This window comes from Lytechinus variegatus, chromosome 14, assembly GCF_018143015.1.
Source record: "Lytechinus variegatus isolate NC3 chromosome 14, Lvar_3.0, whole genome shotgun sequence".
Classification (NCBI taxonomy): Eukaryota; Metazoa; Echinodermata; class Echinoidea; order Temnopleuroida; family Toxopneustidae; genus Lytechinus; species Lytechinus variegatus.
Genome location: NC_054753.1, coordinates 19955593 through 19977633, shown reverse-complemented (window position 1 = coordinate 19977633; position 22041 = coordinate 19955593). Strand labels below are relative to the sequence as shown.

The window sequence follows — 22041 nt, the reverse complement described above, 5'->3', positions numbered from 1 at the left end:
TTTATGTTTGATATCCTCTGATTATTTCATCACTTAACAAGTAAAATGATTGATTTCCTCTCGTCACCAAAATCGGGGTATTATAGAATTTGGGTGACCTGATGATCTTCTTTCTTCTGATTTGCGAAAACCTTCTTTTGAAGACTTAGCAAAATAGGAAATTGTGAAGTTCTGTAGATTCCCCCCTCTCCCCCCCTCCCTTCCTCCCGAAAAAAAAAATATCACTTCATTGGTAAAAGTTTTACAAAATGAGACATCTTGTCCGAGATGTAGCTAGCCATGAATAAGTGAGTTGAAATAAAATTTGACTGATATTTTTCAAATTTGAAAGTTACTTGTGTTCATTATGCAACTATTTTAATGTAAAGCTTGTTTTGTTTTCTCTTTTTTATCATCTTATCTTTAGATCCCAGTTGCAGTGAAATGTCTGAGCCCGGAGAAACTTAGTCTGGACAAATGTCAACAAGACTTTCTGAAAGAAGCGGCCATTATGCATTCACTCAACCATGAGCATCTTGTAAAGTTATACGGAGTCGTTCTAGACGTCGATAGTTCTCTTATGTTGGTAGGTATATGGTAGAGATGATGCTGGGGAGGGGGGGGGGGAAGAAATGTGAAAGATAGTTGGGGTTCGTCAAGGAATGGAAATCGATCAACCATAAACATCTTGTTCATTCATATTAGGGCCATCTGCACCACCCCAAGTTTTCAGATTAGCGCGCTATGTGTCTGATCCAGCAAATTATCCTGATCTGAACAATCTCGAGATTATTTGTAATGGATCGAGACGCAATTAACGCGCTAGTTCATGGTAGTAATCTCGAGATCGCAATCCCAAGTCAACTTGGGATTATTTGCAAAATAGCACACTATTTAATGAATTATCCTGCTAATTGCAAGTGCAGACGCACTTGGGATTATTTATTCACGGCGCCAGACCATAATGCATCGATGCCTCGCTCGAGCAGGAATCGGCTCTTCTTGCGATGGTGGAGACGGGGTTTCTTGAATCTTGAAATTAATCACGAAGAAGGCCGATCAGGCTAAAATCTTGAGATTGAGCAAACTCGGGCTTGTGCAGCACCACCTATGGAGTCATCCTACATGTAGATGTAGATTGTTCGCTTACGTTAGTAGGTATTTTTAGAGATGATGCACTCTAGAGATGGGCCAGAGAAAGAGAAGGGAGAATAGGGAGTTTGTTGGGGCTTGCGGAGGAATTTAGAATCGAACTTGATTAATAATTTGCCTATGAAAGTTTATGAGGTCATCATGGATGTCCGTAGTTCATTTGTGTTGAAAATGATGCGAGGTGTAGGCACTGAATTGGAAGTATTCCACTGTGATCGGTGATATGCAATGAGCAGAACAGTTGCAGTTGTCTGTACCAGGGTACATTGCATGAAACTCCAGGGGCCCGTAACACAAAACTATTAAAGCAATGATCGTAGAATATTTTACTACGATTGATTCCATTGACTACAATGTACAATCAATCATAAAATCATCAATCACCAAACTTTATGTTATCTGACAATTTAATGCGATGGCAGCAGTACTTGTCAGCCAACCAAAATTGAGGCAAGATTTCAAGTACAACACCTCGTAGGATAACATATTGATGAAATGCTTCGTGCATCTTTTTATCTCACTTGATTTTATGTTTGTGTGGGATGAGTAAATCAATCTTATGTTACCTCGGCAGTACATACTTGCATGTATCAGTCTTAATGAGGCCACATTCATGTCACATTAATTGAATTTGAATCCCTCCCCACCGTTATTACAGTATTGGCCTTGAGCCATAGACGGTGTGTCATGTACAATCAGTGAAGTGTTTAACAGCACATTGTACTGTCCTTTGAATTGAGGATGTTATGATTGACTCATTAGCAGCATGTGGGCGGATGAACATGAGAGATTGAAGGAGAAATACTTGGGAAGGGCGGGTTGAAGGGACTTTTATATTGTGAAAGGAGACATGTAGGGGGCGCAAAATATATTAAGCTTTTCTGTCAATATCATAACCATGACATGCGTTGTTGAAGGACTGAGGTTGGAATCATTACTGGATAATAAACCTACATTAACCATGTTAACACCTAATTTCCAGTGGGAAAGTTAAAGAGGATAGAAGTTTAGTAAATATAGAGGCTTTAATAGGAGGAAATTATAATTTGTAAACAAATTTTAGGCATTACTCCTATGTGTTTAAGATCGCATGCTCGATCTTGAATGAAAATCATAAGTCAGAAAAATTTAGAACCAGTGGGATTTGAACCTGCCATCTTCTGCTTTCCGGGCAGCGACTTAACCACCAGGCTATTCTGGTTCACGGCAAAATAACGATGAACTGGAATTCATTGAATAGGATAGAAGTTTGTTAAATTTATACATTGAAATATTTGAACTTTATTGCTTTAACATACCAAAGAATAGTGAGTGTGACATACATGTACTCTCTCAGTGGATTGAACGTAGGTCGAAGTTTTTTGCGAATGGTATGAAATTTGATAATGCCTTAAATTCTTGTGTTTTGCTTACAACTCTGCTGAAGTTTTCAGTGTTGCATTTGTTCAGAATTTTCTCCATATGCCGGTATTAAAAATCAACCTCTGTGGTGTACTTGACATGTAACTTTTATCTCCAATTTCACACAGAAACTCATCCTCCCTGTACATGTCTGTCTTCATAAGATAACCTATGACCCACGTATATCACGTCCCTGTGAATGGAATTTCAAGGTCAAATATCAAATATTCTATAGGGCAAATATGAAGATATGAATTAAGATTATGCACTACTAGAAGAGGAAACAGGAAATATCAACGAATGTTTGTGAGTGTGATCTACAGATTGGAAATGAAAGACAAGTTCTTAGAGAGATAAAGAGAGGGAGAGTAGAAGTTTGATAAAAGGAAAATTGGGTGTAAACAATGATGAAAAGTGGGGTAGCTAAAAACAAGCAGGATGATCTTAGAGGCCTGTTACATCTGAAAGTTTCCTACCCGAGACCCGACCTAGTCCACAAGTTTGCAACCTTGACTGATTATTGGGGGATTAACTTTACATCTACGAATCGGTGGACCGGGGCCAGCCCGATACCTACCCGAGACTACCTCTCGATGTGGTCTCAGGTAGGTTCGCAAAAAGGTGGCCCGAGGTAGGTTTGGGATGTTTACATCTGATTTCTTTCCGACCCGAGGTAGGCCCCGGGCCGGCCTGAGGTAGGGAATCTCTCAGATGTAACAGGGGTCTAGGTCCCTTAACACATAGGTTTAGCGATTCTCACAATTGATTGGACATTGTAGTCAATGGAATCAGTCGTAGAAAAATGTTGCTAAGCTTTATGTTAGGGGCCCCTGGACTGTCGTTCTATAGATTTGGATCTCTGAAGTTTTTGTTTAAATTGTAGTTGGGGGGAGAGGAGGGTACATGGTTAATATATGTTTTTTCTTCTTTATTTGTATCAGATACAGGCTTGGACCAATCTCGGCAAAACAACTATAAAAAAAGAAAATTGTCATACAAGCCTAACACTAATGAAACTGTTAAATGAACTAAAGATTAGCTAAAACAAATCTGAAGGTCTGTTCTGATTTGGATCAAAGTTGGTGATAACGTGAGGGGGGGGGGGTTATAGCACATGGTTGAAATCGATGTTCAATTTCTGTTATTTTTCTTAATTTATGTCAGAGACAGGTTTGAATTAATCTGCCACATCTTCTTTTAATATTCTAATCCCCGCATCCAGCTTCTGAATCAGTGCCTGGCTTCCACACTTCCAATGGAGGTCTGTGGATGTTTCAAATTCTCTTGAGCTGGTGTAATCCCAGCTTTAGATGTCTGATTTAATGGAAGTAGTAGTCTCAAGAACAGAACAGCCACCCAATCAGGGGCCCTTTGCATGGAGACTTGCTTTTAAATGCAAAAAAAAAAATCATGTGCAAGTCCCTGATTTGTTGGAAATCAAGTTATGTTTGATACTTGGAAGTTTCCTTTGATTGCAACTCTTGTGGCAACAGGCCTCCAAACAGCTACAGGATCAAACAGCCGCACGTTTTGAACAGCCAGCACTGTTTTATCCACTTTAGCCTTTTGAATTTCCCTTAGATGTTTTAATCCCAGCATGAGACCTCTGAGCTACCAGACTCAAGTTCAAAAATCCTGACATCAACCCCCCAAAAAAGTTTAAAGATTGAAAACTCTAAAGCTAAGAAGTTCACAAGGCTTAGAGAGATCATTGTTTAAACTTAGTTCTTATGAGATTATCAAGAAGTTTAAAGCGTAAGGTTTGTAAAACCTTGGAAATCCAGTCAACACAACACAATGAAACCAGGGCCCATAACCTTGAGCATTGGGTTGATTTTTTACACACTGGTGTTAAATTGGTGGTGTTAGTTTTACACCTGTAGGTGTTATTACAACACATTTGGTTGTTACATTTACACTCTTTTGGTGCTATGTTCAATCTCTAGGGTGTAATTTTAACACCTCAGGGTGTGGTCCTCTATTAACACAAATTGGTGTCAGTTTTAACACCATAGTTTTTACAGTGTACTATTGATCATGCCAGAAATTAGCCTTTATTCAAATGCTAAACCGTACAGGAAAGTGCCTAAATGTTTTCAACATTTATAAGGTTACAATGAATTTATTGAAAAGGCAGAAACTGAAATTTAATGTCCATCTAAACATAGGGAAACAAAATTGGTCATTAAATGTGATTGATTTGTTTTTCAACTATCCAAAAATCTAATTGAAATGCAAATCCGTGAGGCAAAATCAAGTGCTAATCAGCCATATTGATGAATTTATAAATGTATTTATAAGTATATGAAATACATGTAAGCAATGAAAATCAACTTCTGGGAAATGTTTGCCATCGATCTCATCTGTTTCTTTAAAGATTGCATTTCTTTTAACGTCATAAAACATGTTCAAAGTAATCAGAGGTTGAATGGACGAGTTGATGAATAGGAACATGGCAGACAGCGATTTTTGGAAGGGGAAAGGGGATTAAACGAGATCCCAACAAATCAGGAACTTGCGTCAGTCCCTGAGATTAAGATCATCAAGGTCACTGGGAGGGTGCCCTCATTTCCCTTGGTTGTCACTTTTTAAGAGATTATCCCATTGGATTAAATATGACATAAAGGAGTAACCCCTTCTTAGACTTGCTTTTCCCAACTTGTGTAATTTTGTCATCCCCTGTCTGCTATTCTGAGCACTACATAAGCTGCAAAAGTCAGTACCACTGCTGCAGGACTGCTATGTTTTGAAGTCAAGACATGCAGTACTGTGCAGAGTGGCTTTGGAATCCCTGAAGGTATCAGATCCACTGATTTGAACAGATACATGATCAAGGACCACAGATTATTTGGAATCTATGAAGGTATCAGATCCCCTGATTTGAACCGATACATGAGCAAGGACCGCAGATTATTTGTTTTATATCTGCTATTGTTCAAACTTTTACCTATTGTTCAAACTTTTACCTACATCTGCTGGACTGATTTTTTCCCCTCTAATTTCTAAAACAAATGTTCTTTTAGGGTGACTCCCCCTTTTTGATTCATGGCACCTTAACAGAGATCATGCCCATTCTTGAAGTGAATAAAATAAACATTAAAATATTACACTTCTGAATCACTACATTCCTTTTCTGCTTGAGAGCTAAACTTGTTTTGATCATGTTTGTGTAGTCCTTAATAAATAATTCTCATTATTCAATATTATGTTGATTGTCAGTCAAAACTCTTTCCTCTGAAATTGCAAAAAAACAAAACAAGAAATTGTGTGGGAAGACATTAATTAATTCGCATTCTTGATCAATCACCTCTAATTTACCCTGGAAATCAATCAGGTTCAAGAGGTTATCTTAATTCAGATATTGCTTAATTTTTTTCCTTATTTGAATGGGGGCATTGTTAATTTTACAGGGTTTAAATATTTGTGAGGAACCTGGCTAATTTTAAGTAGTTGAACTTTTTAGGACTTGAGGCGGTGCCATACATGTACATAGCTACTGGCTAGTATTGGCTTTAGATTGAAAAAATACTGTAAAGAGGACCACCTTGTTCTGCATTATCATATTTCATAAATTTGTAGTAAATAGTCATGTTTATTAACTTATAATTATGAATAATAATAATTAATAATAATAATTAAAAAGTTATCACATAATTTATAAAATGCTGCGTGTTGGGAATGCTTCAAAAAAGTGCCTGTCGGGTATTTTATCTTAGAGATGCGCTTTTCAGCCAATCAGAATCAAGGAAAGTTGTCAGATCAGACAATTTGTCAGATGAAAAATGCTCATGAAACTCTCCGATGATCTGCACTACAATGTATGCATTGAACATGTCTACATTATTCCATGGTATCCTTGGTAACCATACACTCGTTTTTAAACCTCCTCATAGGTCACAAGTGTGCCCTTCTGAGATCATTCCTCCTGAAACCTTGGAGCTGTGAAGGTTCTGCTGTACACGGTGGTCCAGAAAAATCACAGATATGAAGATTTACTATTTTGCCTTAAAAAAGATTGACTTTACTAGATTTTAATCAATATTGATTTTTGCATCATTCTCTTCATTAGAAGATCTGTCACCAATTGACTATGATGTCTTCTTCTTTGGCCTTTCAAATATCAGATTTCGTCCAACCAAAAATCTCCAGCAGAAAGCGAATAGGAAGCCCTGAAACCAGCATTACAACGCCATTTAATTGACTACACACTTTTGTCTTTCAGGTCACAGAATTCGCCCCACTAAGGTCACTAGCAGAAAACATCAAACAGGAAGCCCTGAAACCAGCATTCCCCATCACACTCCTCCTAGATTTCTCAGTCCAGATTGCCGATGCCATGAGATATCTTCACATGTCAAACATCATCCACAGAGACCTGGCTGCCAGGAATATACTGCTTTTTGTCGATGATGAGGTAATAGGAATCTTAATCTTATTGTTATTGTATGGTTGTAAGATTTGATTGACTCTATTGACCCCCCCCCACCCTCAGGGTCTGAAAGTACAAACATATTTAGAATATATGAATACAAAAACATATGTGATGATATATACATATATGTATATGTACAATAATAATATAATTAGACTTACATCATGCCAAATCCACTCTGTAGAGTTCTCAAGGCTCTTTTTAGGAAGCACATGTACATTTGGAAATAACAGATAACACATTTACAAGTCAAGGCGTTTATAACGTTTGACTACTCTACCACTACGTGTACACACATTCTCATCTCCTTTTATTTTTTAAATAAAATTACTGTCTTAGGCTTTGAAGAAAAATGAAACATCAATATTCCTACAAATTTGGCTTGCTTTATTTTAATGGCAAGCATTAGCTTGATTAAATAGTTTGGCCATGTGCAGTGCATTTATCTCAAAAACAATTTCAAACAAGGATATCTTCTACATTTTTTTTCCAAATTTAAAGAGTTAGTCTGTCTAATCCTTGGTTTTGATTGATTAAGAATCTATTACTGTCAATGATTAATCCCTTTAATATCAAGAAGTGTTTCAGAAATGTTTCTGTGCAATTTCTTTGATTTAGTGCAATCTTTTTATTTCCATCATCAAAAGTTGAAATCTGATCTTTGCATATAGATTAAATCAAATTCCTTTTTTATCACCAATCTGGATGTACAGTATAGCTTATAACTATTCAAAACTCAATTAGGGTAAAAATGCCCCTCATTTTATTAAAAATTTAGGTGTCTCATTCAGCACAAGAAGGGATCAACTGTTGTGTATAACTTTAAGATATTTTTGAATGATCTTTACTAAAGACCAAACTATGAACCAATTTGTATCTCTTTTGCAGGGTAACAAGAAGGCCAAGATCAGTGACTTTGGTTTATCAAGACGGTTATTATTAGGAGAGAATTATCGCAGTGAAATGAGACCAAACCTCAAGCTACCTCTGGCATGGTAAAGTATCTTCAATTTTTCATTCTTAATGGTCAAGGTGCAGGGCTTGAATCCATGGCAATCAAGGTCACCATCTCTCCTTTTTTTAATGAAGAGCTCATATTTTCGTGAATGTGGCGTATAAAAATGTGCCCTTTTAAAAGTAGCCTTGTCCTAAAGATAGTGAACTGTAAGGCCTGAAAGTGGTATGTCCAGACTTTATTTCTTCATAGTCCTGTAATCTTGGCACTGGATCTATCTTTTTATTCTGTTTCTCGGATGCCTGGTGAATCATGACAAGACTCACTTTCACCAAGGTCAGTGACTTCTCGAGCCCTTGGGGAATTTTTGGGAGATGTAATCAGTGCTGTCTTTATTTTCCATCTATTTTTTTTTAGGATGCCTGTCGAATCATTGACCAAACTCACCTTCACCAAGGCAAGTGACGTCTGGAGCTTTGGTGTGACTATGTGGGAGATGTTCTCGTACGGGAGGAAACCTTTTGCAACGTTATCAGGCGAAGAGGTAAATATAGTTGTAGCTTCTTGCTTGTAGTCTGACTGATCAGAAGCCAAGAAGGGAATTCAAAGATTCTCAAACAACTTTGTCCTGGGAGCGTTTCATGAAAGGACTTGTCGGACATTTTATCCGATAAGTGCCATTTTATCTAACAGTTACTATAGTAGCAGTGCCTCTCAGCTAATCAGAATCATGGAAAGATGTCAGATCTGACAACTTGTCGGATGAAAATATTGATGAAACGCTCCCCAGATCTGACAATTTGTTGGCAGTGGGCGAATTGGCAGTTTACCTTCATTTCTTCTCCTCAGATAACCATGTTCAACATGTCTGAAATGCTCTCAGCGTTGAGCTATGACCAACAAGATAAATCTCTCAATATCTTTTAATGTACATCATCTCTAGAGGTGAACTCAGGCAATTTTGCAGGAGTTGTTATTTGTCTTAGGCATTCAAACAAATGATTTCATCTGTGGTTTTCTGTAAAAATCATCTTGTACCAGTCTACAAGTGGTACATGTACTTGGAATCGTGCATTACCATCTTGACTGGTAGAGCATGGCTCTGCTGCATGAGAGTGTGCTGTTGGAGACAAAATGCATTGTAATGACAGTTTGCATAAATCTTTCAAATCTATCAAAATCAGTTATTTCACTGTGTTTATCGTCGATAACAATCTTTGTGAAACGGCCCATGCCTGCATTTTAAAGATGGTGTTAATCACAAAATGGACAGTCGATTCGCAATTATCGATCATCAATCTGTATGATGAGAAAATCAATCTAGTGCCCTCTAGTGGTAGAATGTGACAATGCAATAACTGCAGAGAATATATAGATATTGACAGCGAGTTCATGTTTTGCCATACATATAGGTAGTTAAAAAGTGTCAATGTAGAAGACATGCCCAGTTTCTCACTTAAGGGTGTGATAATTTCATGACCCCTCCCCCCCTTCTGGAAAAAAAGAGAGAAAAACTCTTTTACAAACCAACTTCCTCATATCCCCGTATATTGTACAACTGTCTAATATTTCATGCATTGCTTGGGCACCATCATACATGATTATTGATTGATCTAATCAATCTCAACTATTGAATGGCCGTGACCCCACCATCAAGATTGCAAAATTCCAAGATTGAGATTTATACAATCATTCAAATCTATTCAAAGCCAGCAACCCCAACAGTTTGAATACATTTCATTTCAAGGTGTTTTTTAAATTATGCTCATGCTTGCATCATTGTTTTGATAAATCTGTGTACTCCTTCTCTTTTCCAAAGATTCTTTTTGTACATATAGTTGAGATTGATTGGATCAATCTTAAATATTTTTTTTCAGGTTTCTAGTCTTTGAACTCGACATTTTTTAGATTTGGGTATTCCCTAGAATGTACTTCATATACATGGATATTTAAAGCTTAACAAGAAGAGAAATAGTAGGGGAAATCGTATAGGACAGGAGTTCTCCAACTACGGCCCACGGGCCTGATCCGGCCTGCTGAGCTTCTCTATCCGGCCCGCGAGACTCTTTTTTTTAGAATCACTTTTAAGTCGCAATATGAAACATAGCTCAATATGATTACATTGTGTATCCATAAAACGGTAATAAAGGTAATGGCAGTCAAATTAATTTGACTTTTGAACAAATTTTGATGGAGTATTTCCTGTCTGTTCTAAAATCTTAGATGACCAGCGCCGGCGCTACACTGAAAAAAGTAGTTTCGCGTCAAATGTCGGATAACACGTTGCATTTGAAAACATGTGCGACTACATTCCAACACGCGATTAATTTGGTTGAAATGTAAACTTAATTGCCTGTTCAGTTCTGCGGATTTTCTCAGGGATACATAAGTCATCATTAATTGTTAGCCAGGTCAAGATGGCATCAAATTCTGCAAAGAAAGAAAAGGTGGATGCTGAAAATGGTGTTTTCCATGAAGAACGGACAGACAAGTATGCATTCCCGCAATCGAGCACAATGCCAATTTTTGGCCAATCAACTTTGACTACAAAAAATATTAATAGGCCTACTACAAAACATTATTTGTCTCTTAAGTTCCAGGTCTGTGTTAAAATTGAAATAGGTGCAATCTAAATTCCTTTTAACAAAGTACAGCAATTTTGTTGTCTATGCTATATTGACTCTCGCTTTATTTATTAATCTTTTCTAATTTTTCCTGTGTTCCATGTGAAACTGTAATATATGTTTTTTTATTAAATTGTTCCACAATAAGGGCCAGATTGCACCAGAAAGCATCTAGGACCCTGGCCGCAAGGGTCTTCGCGCTTCGCGCACATTAAGTATCCACTTAACCCTGGCCCTTTCAGGTGTATTTCAAGTTTCATCTGGCCCTTAAAGAAAAAGTTTGAGAACCCCTGGTATAGGATCTACCTGCTAGAGACTTTGATAGAAAGAGGAAATATGGAGGTGAGATAGAGGTATTAAAAAGAAGAAAAAGGAAGATTACAAAAAGTTGAGAGAGAGATAGAGAAAGAGAGAGACAATGATAGCACCGGCAAACAGACAGAGTAAGAAGAGATAGAAAGAGACAGGATATAGAGAGATTTGCGCACTGGGTAGAGATAAGGTTGAAGACAGAGATTGTGAGAGAGGAAAGAGAGGAAAGGGGGGGGGGGGGTGCCATTCCTACAAGAAACATTAATGATATTCAAGCCAAGCAGAGATTGCCAAGCAATGTAATTGATATTATAATCTCTGATAGCTTTCCATTTGTGTCGGCAGAATTAGGGCATTTAAATCCTGTATAACTGGCCATATCAAGAGAGGGCGGAGTCCCTTTAAACTAGGGCATGAGGAAGAGAGCTCTGCCTCGCATTGCAAGCGAGCGACTGATAAGGAAAATTGTTTTGGCATGCCATGTTGTGATCTTTCCAAACATGTATTATTGCATTTCTTGTGGGTTAATACTTACTTGGTCTACTGGAGATAGTCTAATACCACTTGGGCTAGAACCATTTGGTCTAACTGCTGTGTTTGATCTACACTATGCTAAAATACAATTCAACTTCATTGTCATTTTCCCATTTTGGCTACCTATTTATTTATTTTTTTTGCACTTTGTTGAATTGACATTTGATCCATATGCTCTTCATCTAATCATATAGAATTGTGCTGTTACACCAAAAGGATATTTTAGATAAAATAGGTGCCTATAGCCGAACGGGAAATAAGACAAAAAGGTAAACAGACTTGATAACAATGAGACTAACTGGTTAGGAGACGAGCTAGTTGCAGAGGAACTAGGGTTAGATCTTTTGAGAAGAGACTGAATGGCAAGTAGATACAATGGGTCAAGACCTAGTGGCAATATACCTTCTTATACATGTACATGTAATAATAAAATTTATATAGCGCTTAACACATCAGAACAACGTCTCTAAGCGCTTCACAGATATATTTTAACCCTGGTCATCGGATCCTTACTTGCCAGCATACAATGTATGCACCTTCTCCACTCCCTGGGGAGCATTCCAACAAGAGTTCCAAGACTCAATGCTATAGACATACCACATACGCTATTGCATCCAACCAGGTACCCATTTAACACCTGGGTGGAGAGTGGCAAAGTGTGGATTAATGCCTTGCCAAAGGACGCTAGGCCATGGTGGGATTCAAACACACGACCCTCTGATTACAAGGCGAGAGTCAGAACCGCTACACCACGGCGCATCCATGTACCTCTTCAATGCAGTCAAACTGTTAAGATAAAGAATCAAGATCACACAATCTGCATATTAGGGATTGCCTCCATGAGTCATAACTTTCTAAATCCATCAGCACCTACTTGTAAGGTGTTAATAGCCTGTCTGGCTCACAAATTTTTCACAGACTAGCGACACTCACAGCATTGTCCACTTTACCTTTGTGGGTGATGAAATCTCAATTAAAAGTGGCTTTGCCCGTCTCCTCCTCTCCAATGTCATTTCCTTAACAAGCCTATGAGGCCGTTCTCACTCACTAATTCCAGTTCACAGACCTTTTCAATAAATGAATTCAGCTATCATACTGCTACAATCAAACTTAATTAACCCTATCTAGGCCGGGGGGGGGCCTCGGAGGCCCCCCCCCTCAACGAATCGCGCGATATTTTTGCCGCGCAAAATTTTTTGACCGCGCCGCTCGCTGACTTTTTACTTTCAAGTCTTGCGCAACTTTTGAGACCAATTTTGCGTCACCCAGGTACGTGGTTCCGAAATTACGCAACATTATGTAAGTGCATGTCAGACCAAAAATTGCTCAAAAACGTGATTTTGTGTACAAAGTCAATGCAAATTGTGTTTTCAACCAAAATTCATAAATGCATGATTATTTTTAGTTTTGCTGGTCTAAATGTATTTATTTTATGCTTTTTATGATCACAGAAGAGTCCCCAACAAATTTCATTGAAAAAACAATGAAAAACAAAAGGTCAAAAAACAAAGAAATACATAAGAAATTGCAAAAAAACAATATAATACATAAGAAAATGATTTGATATCGCAATTTTTTTCATGTACACTTGCTAAGAACACCACAAAGAGTTTCTATACCAAAAATTAGTACATTTGGAGCTTTATTTAGGGAGTTAGAGGAAAAAGAATGATTTCGCATACTAATTACGCATAAATTAGCATAATCACTTAATAGCAATTCGCATGAAAAAAATTACTATACAATCTTGTAGATTATGTCCCAGGCAACCCGCGTGCCGATTTTCGGCGCGATCGCGCGGTCGACGGCCGAGATCTTAAGGGGGGGCCTGGGAGGCCCCCCCCGCCATATGAACTCCCAAAATACCCCGGCCTAGATAGGGTTAAACTGTCGCACATACACTGTATAATGCCATACTACTATACAAGATTATGCAGTTGCCGATAGCTTGTCACCATCAGTTAGATACAGTACATCATACAGGTAGACCCTACAGATACATGTAGTGGGTGCGTTGTGGTCTAGTGGTTCTGATTCTTGCCTTTGAAACAGAAGGTCGTGGTTTTGAATCCTAGCCAAGGCGTGTTTTCCTTCAGCAAGAAATTTATCCACTTTGTGCTGCACTCGACCCAGGTGAGGTGAATGGGTTCCCGGCAGGAGTAATTCCTTGCATGCACTGAGCACCAGTGATGGTAGCTCGAGCTAAAGCCGGGGTAATGATAGCAGTGCTTTGTATCCTCGGGCAAAAAGTGCTCTATAAATCCAGTTATTATTATTTTTATTATATTGAACAGGAGTTTGAACCATAAGGTCCACAGTTCAAATCCCTCTACTGCACCCACATTCTGTGGCAATGCATTAAACGATACATGTACATTGCCACTCTCCACCCAGGTGTAGTAAACACTGGTATCTGGTAGGAAGGATTCCTTGAATACACTAGCATCAGATCAGGGTAGCCATGCTAAAGAATGGGTTATAGTTTGCCTTGCGTAGGAACATTGGGGGATTTCAAGTCCGGTGTTGGCCTTGGTGTTGGTGTTGATATTTGGATTAATTCCCCTAGCTCCAAAACTTATTCATCACTTGTAAAACTGATCCAAATCATATTATTGACATCTCAACAACTAGTGATTGACTTTTCGGGACCATCTTTATTTTATGTTTGGCATTATAATCGTGTAATAATTGACCTAACACCAACACCAAAAGGTCAATACTGAACTTGAATTCACCCATTGTATTAGGTGCTAAATAAAGGTTGCATATTATTACCGTTTTGTTATTGATTCAGATTATTTGTCAATTCAAACAATGTCATGTAGAAGGTTATGGTGTTAGCATTTTTCCAGCTTATCATGCAAGTTTGATAGATCTCGTCATCTACATCTAGACATTACTGCAAGTCCAGTCAATTTAGGTATAAGAATCCAACACGAAACGTTTCTTTTCTTTCTCTTGTCTCCATTTGCGGATAAGACTTCTCTCATTCGTGTATTTATAGCCAGTCTACAGAACGAAACCTGAGAAGTCTCAACAGTGATGTCACGCCTTCTTGAAAAACAAAGAACTTTTTTTTTTAATCTCTTCCAGTCGTCCTCATTTCTGAGCCCCATTGGGTATCCACTGAATTAAAAACATCCTCACGGTGCATTGCTTTCTATTGCATGACCTACATCTCTCCATCATCTAGACGATCTCTGATGGTTATTTAAATCTCAAGGATGCAACAGCAACATCAGTCATTTGACATTGGTCATGTGATCGGTAATGGAAGCTATTCATGAATAAACACCACTGTAGCGATCATGATATGTAACAAAACAAAACAAAACATGAATTCTATTCTAATGCATATAGAAATTGGCTATTTCACTATACCTGTACAAGTATTCTGCAAGCTCAGACCCCCATCTTACAAAGACTTGCGATTGATCTGATCAATCATAACTATTGACGGCTAGCACCGTCAACATTTCAAAAAATTCAAGATAAGAATGTATATCCATAATTCATTGATTTCTTGACTATTTAGTGTGTTCTCTTTTGTTTACACAAGACATTTTGCAAATTTCCTGCAGAAGAAATTATGACACTGATGGATTTCCATAGAGTTACGATTGATTGGATCGATAGTAACTCTTTGTACAACAGGGCGCTGGTCAACATGGTCTTGAGTGAAATCTGTCGCAAGTTCCAACTGGCTGTACTAATCCGGGTGGGTGTTTCATAAAGCTGTTCGTGAGATAAGTATGACTTTACGAACGACTGGTGATCCTTTCTTGTGCTCTGTAATATCCCTATGTTGTTGAGTCATGACCTAAGAATGTATTTCCAGTCGTGCGTAAAGTCGTTCATAATTTTACGAACAGCTTTATGAAACACCCACCAGGAGAAGCTGCGATACACAATTTCCATTCAGCCCTAGCAGACTGAAAAAAAGTTGGACCACTTTGTTTTGACGAACCCAGGGCATCTGTTGACTTATATATACCTCAGTCACATTTGCTGTATGGCAGCCCTTCAAGTCGTTTTGACATTTTTTGTACCAGCTACATGTAGGTGGTTTGAATAGAAATGAATAAAACAGCTGTGAGTGGGAAATGTGACTGTAGCAGTAGCACAATACATGTATCTAAGTAGATGCAACATGGATCATAAACTGCGATTGACATATGCGAAATTGATGAATTGAGGGATATGTGTGAGGGATAATGGAAATAGGAAAGTAACTGTAAAGTGCTCTTCAGGGAGTGGAGATTTTGCATACATTGCATATGGACAAACCAGAATCTGATAATCAGGGTTGTGTAAAGTGGTTAGCTAAGTGAATCATAACAGCTTATTAGCAGCCAATCATAAAAAACATGTGGATGCTTTTCAAAACATTTTAATGCTTTCTTGAATATTGATCAGAACATCTGATTCCAGTTCTCAAGTGCGATAACAGGAGTACTGCCGTCAAAATATATCTTTAAAAATGTCTTCTGTATTTATCAGCTCATCAAATCTATATATTTACACCTATACCCCCCCCCCTTGGGTCTGCCATAAGTTTGCAAGACCTATTCATCTTGTCCAAGATCACTCCTTATCTTGCATGTAGGTCTAGCCTCATCGGCGTACGCTTATATTGGCCACGATCTTGAGATATAGACTGACAGGTTACGTATACGCCTATAGATGGGACTTCCTGGGGAGCATTAAAATAGTGAGTTTCTTTTTACTAATTGTTATAAGCTACTGAAATCCTTGCATCTGATTGGCTCAGAGGAAAGTTGTCAGTGAAATTCAAAAACCAAGGTTCGTGAAATACTATCCCTGTTGATGTCATACATGGAGTTGGTTGTCTCTCAATTTTATGATTTCCTTGATTCGGTCATCTGAAGTGTAATTATATAAGTGTTAATTTGTCATGAGGTATAATAGATTTGCCGAAGTTATCTCTTCCGTTTGGGAAGGTGCCACAAGGGAATCAAGTGGCTATCAAAACCTGATGAAAAAAAATAGTGTTGACCACAGTTATTTTAAGAGCTGGCAATTACTCACTGAAGATGATGAACGTATCTTTTCAGGACAATCACATGGTGATATACAGAAAACCCTTTAATAATAAAACCTTTTGCATATGTGCACCCCATTGCTTTGCTGAAAACGAAGATACACAAACTTAGAAAAACCCATTAGTACATGTACATTATTACCAACACAAAGTGGGATTTAGAGGAAGAAGTGGAAAACAACAAGGATATCATTGGCAAGAGTTATTATCTACGTGAACAGACCGAAAAATGCTTCCTGTCAACAAAACAACATCAAGAAAAGAATGTGGGTAGCCTCCCTGTCGAGATTGTTTAAAGGAAAAATATGATTGGGAATGCGAAGCAGACTCTCTACGGTTCCATGAATTTCTGCTCCAGCGACAATTTCTCTGCTGTAAATTCCACATAAACTTTGGGTGTGTTTATGCTTCCATTGCGAGGACAGAATCAGCAATTTCAAACGTCGATTCAAAACGCCGATCGTAAACGTGGTTCTGGGAGTGCTGTTTATGCTTAACTTTTCAGAGCAAATCATGATCTCCAGCTGGCTTCGCATCGTAAAGTGAGGTCAAATTGGGCGCGCCCTTTTTCGAAAGTTTTTTTTCCAATTGTTGTTATTACGTGGAGATAACATGGAGCAATGCGACTGTATTTGCCCGCGGATTTTCATCTCACCGGAAGCATGTACCAAATGACGTAATTTAAACACGTTTACGATCGTGGTTCTGTTTATACTTCCCCAGAAAGCCTGATTCTGGTCAAACGACGTTTACAAACGCACCTTTTTGTGAGTTTACGATCGGCGTTTTGAAACAGCGTTTAAATGAAAATAAGCATGGACGCAACCGTGTTTTGGACTAATCACGTTTGGAAACGCTGATTCTGGCCTGAAAAGTGGAAGCATAAACATGGCCTAACTTCGACCCTGGATTTAACATTATACCCTATCCTAAATCTAACCCTGAACTTAGCATTAAGCCCTATTGGAACCCTAAGCCTACTTAGACAAAACAAAGTCCAGGGCAATTGTCATAGTAGGAGTAGTAGTATAATAGTACACTCTCAAAACACAAAAGCCGGAAAGGGTGAAAATGACCAAGAAGTGATGGTGCTTTCCACCCTTATTAAAAACTATGTCCCTCCTCAGCCCTTATAAAGGATGATTTACCCCGTCTGACTGTTTAAATTTTCTTAGAGTGTATGCAGATTGCAGCGCTCAAAAACATTGTATCAAGTGCTATAAAAATATTGCATATTATCATTTTCATTATTGTTATTCTAATCATGAAAAGCTTCATGAATCGTCCCTTGTCTCTCTTGAACAGGTAAATATTACAAAAGTTTGACCATTTTAACTATAAATGGAAACTGGAAAAGTAGTAACAGAAGTATTAAGTCTTCTCCTTTCCTCTCAGACTGCCGGATATACAAATGCCCCCCATCCTAGCTGCTTGTTGTACTTGGACTTCCTCCATCTTGCATGTACAGAGAGCTCTCCTGGGCTTATCATGTCGTTTATCTTCCGGCCAGCGTTGACGTTTCAAAGGAAATCCAGACCATCACACACAGTCACAGGTTCCTGTTTTTTAAAAGATGATGGTGCGTTAATACTTCCTTTAAGAGAAGGCAGAAAAATCATTTTGAAACATTCATTGTAATGCACTCCCATATTATTTTCTTTTTTTTAAAATATTTTTATAGTACAATACGGTATGTTTCTTTATCAAGTGCTACATTGACCTGTAACAAGTCATATCAGGGTGCATTTAAAAAAAAGAACAGGTTTTCTGTTGCTATGTTTTGATCTCAATCAAACTGCAAAATGGCTTAATTGATATCAATTGAACGCACTTAGAATTCTGAAGACTACAAAAACACACTGGTCGAAACATCGAGATTCCCCAAGAAAGATACATGGTGTACAGTGAAACCTACTACACTATTCTTCTTCGCCATGGAAACCTTCAGAAGTTACAGCACTTAGAATTTTATGTCATGTTTATGTTTTCTTTTTGGCGAAAACCTGATCATGAATAAGTGCACCTTCTCATGAGTTTATGATCACTGAGTATATGGCAATCAAAAGCTGCTGTGTTATGAACGAAACGCCTATCAAAGGCCAGATTCAGCCTGAAAATGGAAAGTCTAAACACACCCTAAACCATGCAGAGCGTCCAGTAGGCCTATATGGTTGGTGAACATAGAAATGGGGGTACTGACGGCTAAAAATAGCTGACAAATTGAGAAGAATGGAGTTGAAGAAGAAGGTGTCACACCATTTGTTTACCAATCTGGGGCGACAAAGAGATCCTCCAAATAGCGATAGTTAGTCAAGTGAATTTACTACCGATTGTCAATTCAGAGATAGTTTTGTATGATATTGATTGGTCAACTGACCAAGGGGTCCAGGGACGAGTGACCTTCACTGGGTGACCTGCATTTTACTTGACATGCAATTTTAGTGATATTGCTATATTTATAAGCAATTTCCTTTTTAAAAGCCATCCCTCCCCCATAAACCTCACCAAGGTGCATGCATACTGTATGAGTAAAACAAAACTTTACACATCACAAATCCCCAATTTAAGAAAGAAATATGTCATGAATGCATAATTATTATATATGGCCTGACAGAGTATCTTTTCCAAATAATTTGATATATTTTATGTGGTATGTGTTAATGCTTGGATGACTTGGTATATTTTAAAATAGCAAGAGTACTCTTCCAAGGTGTGGACGGTGTCCTCTTCAATATTGTGTAAAAATCAGAATGACACAGAGAAAGATAGTAAGAGACACAGAGGCCGGTATTCGAAGATGTTTCAATCATACCATTTTACAAAACCGTAGATTGTGCAGATTTCTAGTATATCGCACCTTCCCTTATAGCCCTCTGCCAAAAGCGCGCATTGTGTTTGTCTTGGTGTATGCGATGAAGAAACCGTAATTATGTCAAAAAATCTGCATAGTGCGTGGTTTTATACCACGATACCGTTGAAACCTCTCTCTAGAACTTAGGCCAGAGAGTAGAGGAGGACAGAGAAAAGGAGATACAGAGAAACAATGGCCCAAATTCACGAGCGTGGTTTCAAAAACCCACTGTTGAGTCCATGGTTTATGCAGATTTCCTGCATAAATTACGTTTATTTTACCACATATATTAAAAAAAAAAAGTCCAATGCTGATGCGCGCTTTCGTCACAGTGCGCCAAATTGATGCCTGTTGCCGTGGTTATCCACGCCATTTTCTTCATCAGTCCACTGTTGTCAGTTGTTGATAATGAGTCCACTATTAAAGGTCAAGTCCACCTCAGAAAAATGTTGATTTGAATGAATAGAGAAAAATCAGACAAGCACAATGCTGAAAATTTCATCAAAATCGGATGTAAAATAAGAAAGTTATGACATTTCAAAGTTTCGCTTCATTTCAACAAAATAATTATATGAACGAGCCAGTTACATCCAAATGAGAGAGTCGATGATGTCACTATTCTTTTGTTTTTTATTGTTTGAATTATACAATATTTAAATTTTTACGAATTTGATGATTAGGACCTCCTTGTCTGAAGCACAAAATGTTAAAATAATGGAATTCCATGTTTTCAGGGAGGAATGAATCTTCTTTTCACACGACAATGACGAGAAAATAAAAATATTTCATATTTCAAATAATAAAATACAAAAGAAATAGTGAGTGAGTGACATCATCGACTCTCTCATTTGGATGTAACTGGCTCGTTCATATAACATTTTTGTGAAATGAAGCGAAACTTTAAAATGTCATAACTTTTTTTATTTGACATCCGATTTTGATGAAATTTTCAGTGTTATGCTTGTTAAATTTTTCTCTTTTTATTCAAATCAGGTTTTCGTTGGGGTGGACTTGTCCTTTAAACAGTGGACTCATGAATAAAATAGCTTATATAAAAATGGTAACAGGTGTCAATTTGGCATACTTTGACAAAAGCGCACATCAGCATTGGAAGTTTTTGTACATGCGCACGATACGCGGTAAAATAAGCGTAATTTGTACCTGAAATCTGTGGGTTTTCAAAACCACCTTTGTGAATTCGGGCCAATTAGACAGAAAGGCAATTATACACATGTAGGCCTACAAGATGAAATAATCAAAGGAAGGGAAGGAGGACACACCAAGAGACAGGCAAAGACGGTTACAGATACTTGTACATACATTAACCTCAAACCAGTTTGATGAAAAGAACCTCTTGCTAAGTTCATAATATTTCAATGCCAATAATTCATTGGATGAGTAGTTATTCGGTGAAGATAATACATGTATAACCACAATTAATCTTTGTCTTGTCTGTTGTGAGGTTGCTATACATTGCGACGGCATGCTAGCTGCCAGACTTGCGGTCAGCCTAAACTGACCCTAGGTCTATCCCTCTGGTACCTCTATTGACCAATACAGGAAATCAGTTAACAGCTGGCTGGAAACAGTTGCAAGAGTGGGTAGGCCAATGATAAGAATGGTGATATTGACGTCTTTTTTGTTAATTTAGTTCCTGGAAATAAGAGATAATCAGAAATGAAAAGGAAATTAATCATAGTGCTTTAAAAAGGGTTTTATTGATCTTTACCATTTTTCTAGTTATTTCAAATAAAGGAAATGGATCAAAGTTACAGAGGGGGACTTTACATGTAGATTAGTGCTGAGCGATATTTCAATGTTGAAATTATGCAATATTTAAAAAATATTTAATATTCGATAATGGTTTTATGGTTATGTTAATATTTATCAGTGACACAATATGACAAAAGAATTGTCAATTATTGATCCAAAGTGGTGCTCTGTAATGCTTTAAACTAACTCAGAACTTTGTGAGTTGGTTCCAAAAAGACTGCTCTTCAAAGACAAGCACCAATGAAAGCCTTAGTTTCATTTCCCCCTTTCCTGCTCTCACAGAAACTACAGCCAATAATGAATATACATTGTATTGTCAGAATCTGCAATACTGTATAATGTGTTATCGGTGATATTCTGCTGGCGATAATCGACTAACATTGGAATCAACCATCAAAAAGCACTACTTTATAACACTGAAGCCATTTCAGTAACCGACATTGTTAATAATCTGATGAAACGCAGAGCACCTGAAGAGTTGTTCTCTTGGCAAGGTATCAGCAGAAATAGAACGCAAGATTTCCCCTTTGCACATCATTCTTAGAAAATTCCAGTACACCTCACTTATGAGATAAAGATTGTCAAAAGCAAGGGACAAGGTAGAAATGATTTGAGTTTCGATAGAAAAAATCACTTTGCCATGCCCCTGTGGATAGGAAGCTTGCTATTTATTGCGTATTTGGGGAATGATTCCAAATGCATGACACTACTTTTGAAGTAGAGTTCACAGTAGAAATGTACACACAGGGCCATGAACCTAGAAAATCTTGTCAGGGCCAGTGGGGGATGGAGGGAGGCCTGATGATTTATATTCTGTGCACTTGCAGTTCCACAGAGTTAGAAGTGTGTATCCTTTTTCATTTGAAAGGGATGATCTACTTACTATGACACTATCTTTGAAAAGGAATCTACATAGAAATGACCGGGGTAATAATATGCTGTAATGCACTTTGGGCCATTCTGGGA

General features: G+C 37.9%; 1 protein-coding gene across 7 annotated transcripts in view; it reads left to right on the top strand.

Annotated features, from left to right (window-relative positions):
* Positions 1–386: 386 nt before the first annotated feature.
* Positions 387–22041, top strand: part of LOC121427221 (serine/arginine repetitive matrix protein 1-like) — an 86667-nt gene continuing 65012 nt past the window's right edge. For all 7 annotated transcript variants that reach the window (XM_041623511.1, XM_041623510.1, XM_041623509.1 and 4 more), the window contains exons 1-4: positions 387–565; positions 6755–6946; positions 7853–7959; positions 8337–8463. In XM_041623511.1, the coding sequence (XP_041479445.1) occupies positions 491–565; positions 6755–6946; positions 7853–7959; positions 8337–8463 (501 nt within the window). In that variant the 5' untranslated portion in view covers positions 387–490. The remainder of the gene's footprint in view (positions 566–6754; positions 6947–7852; positions 7960–8336; positions 8464–22041) is intronic.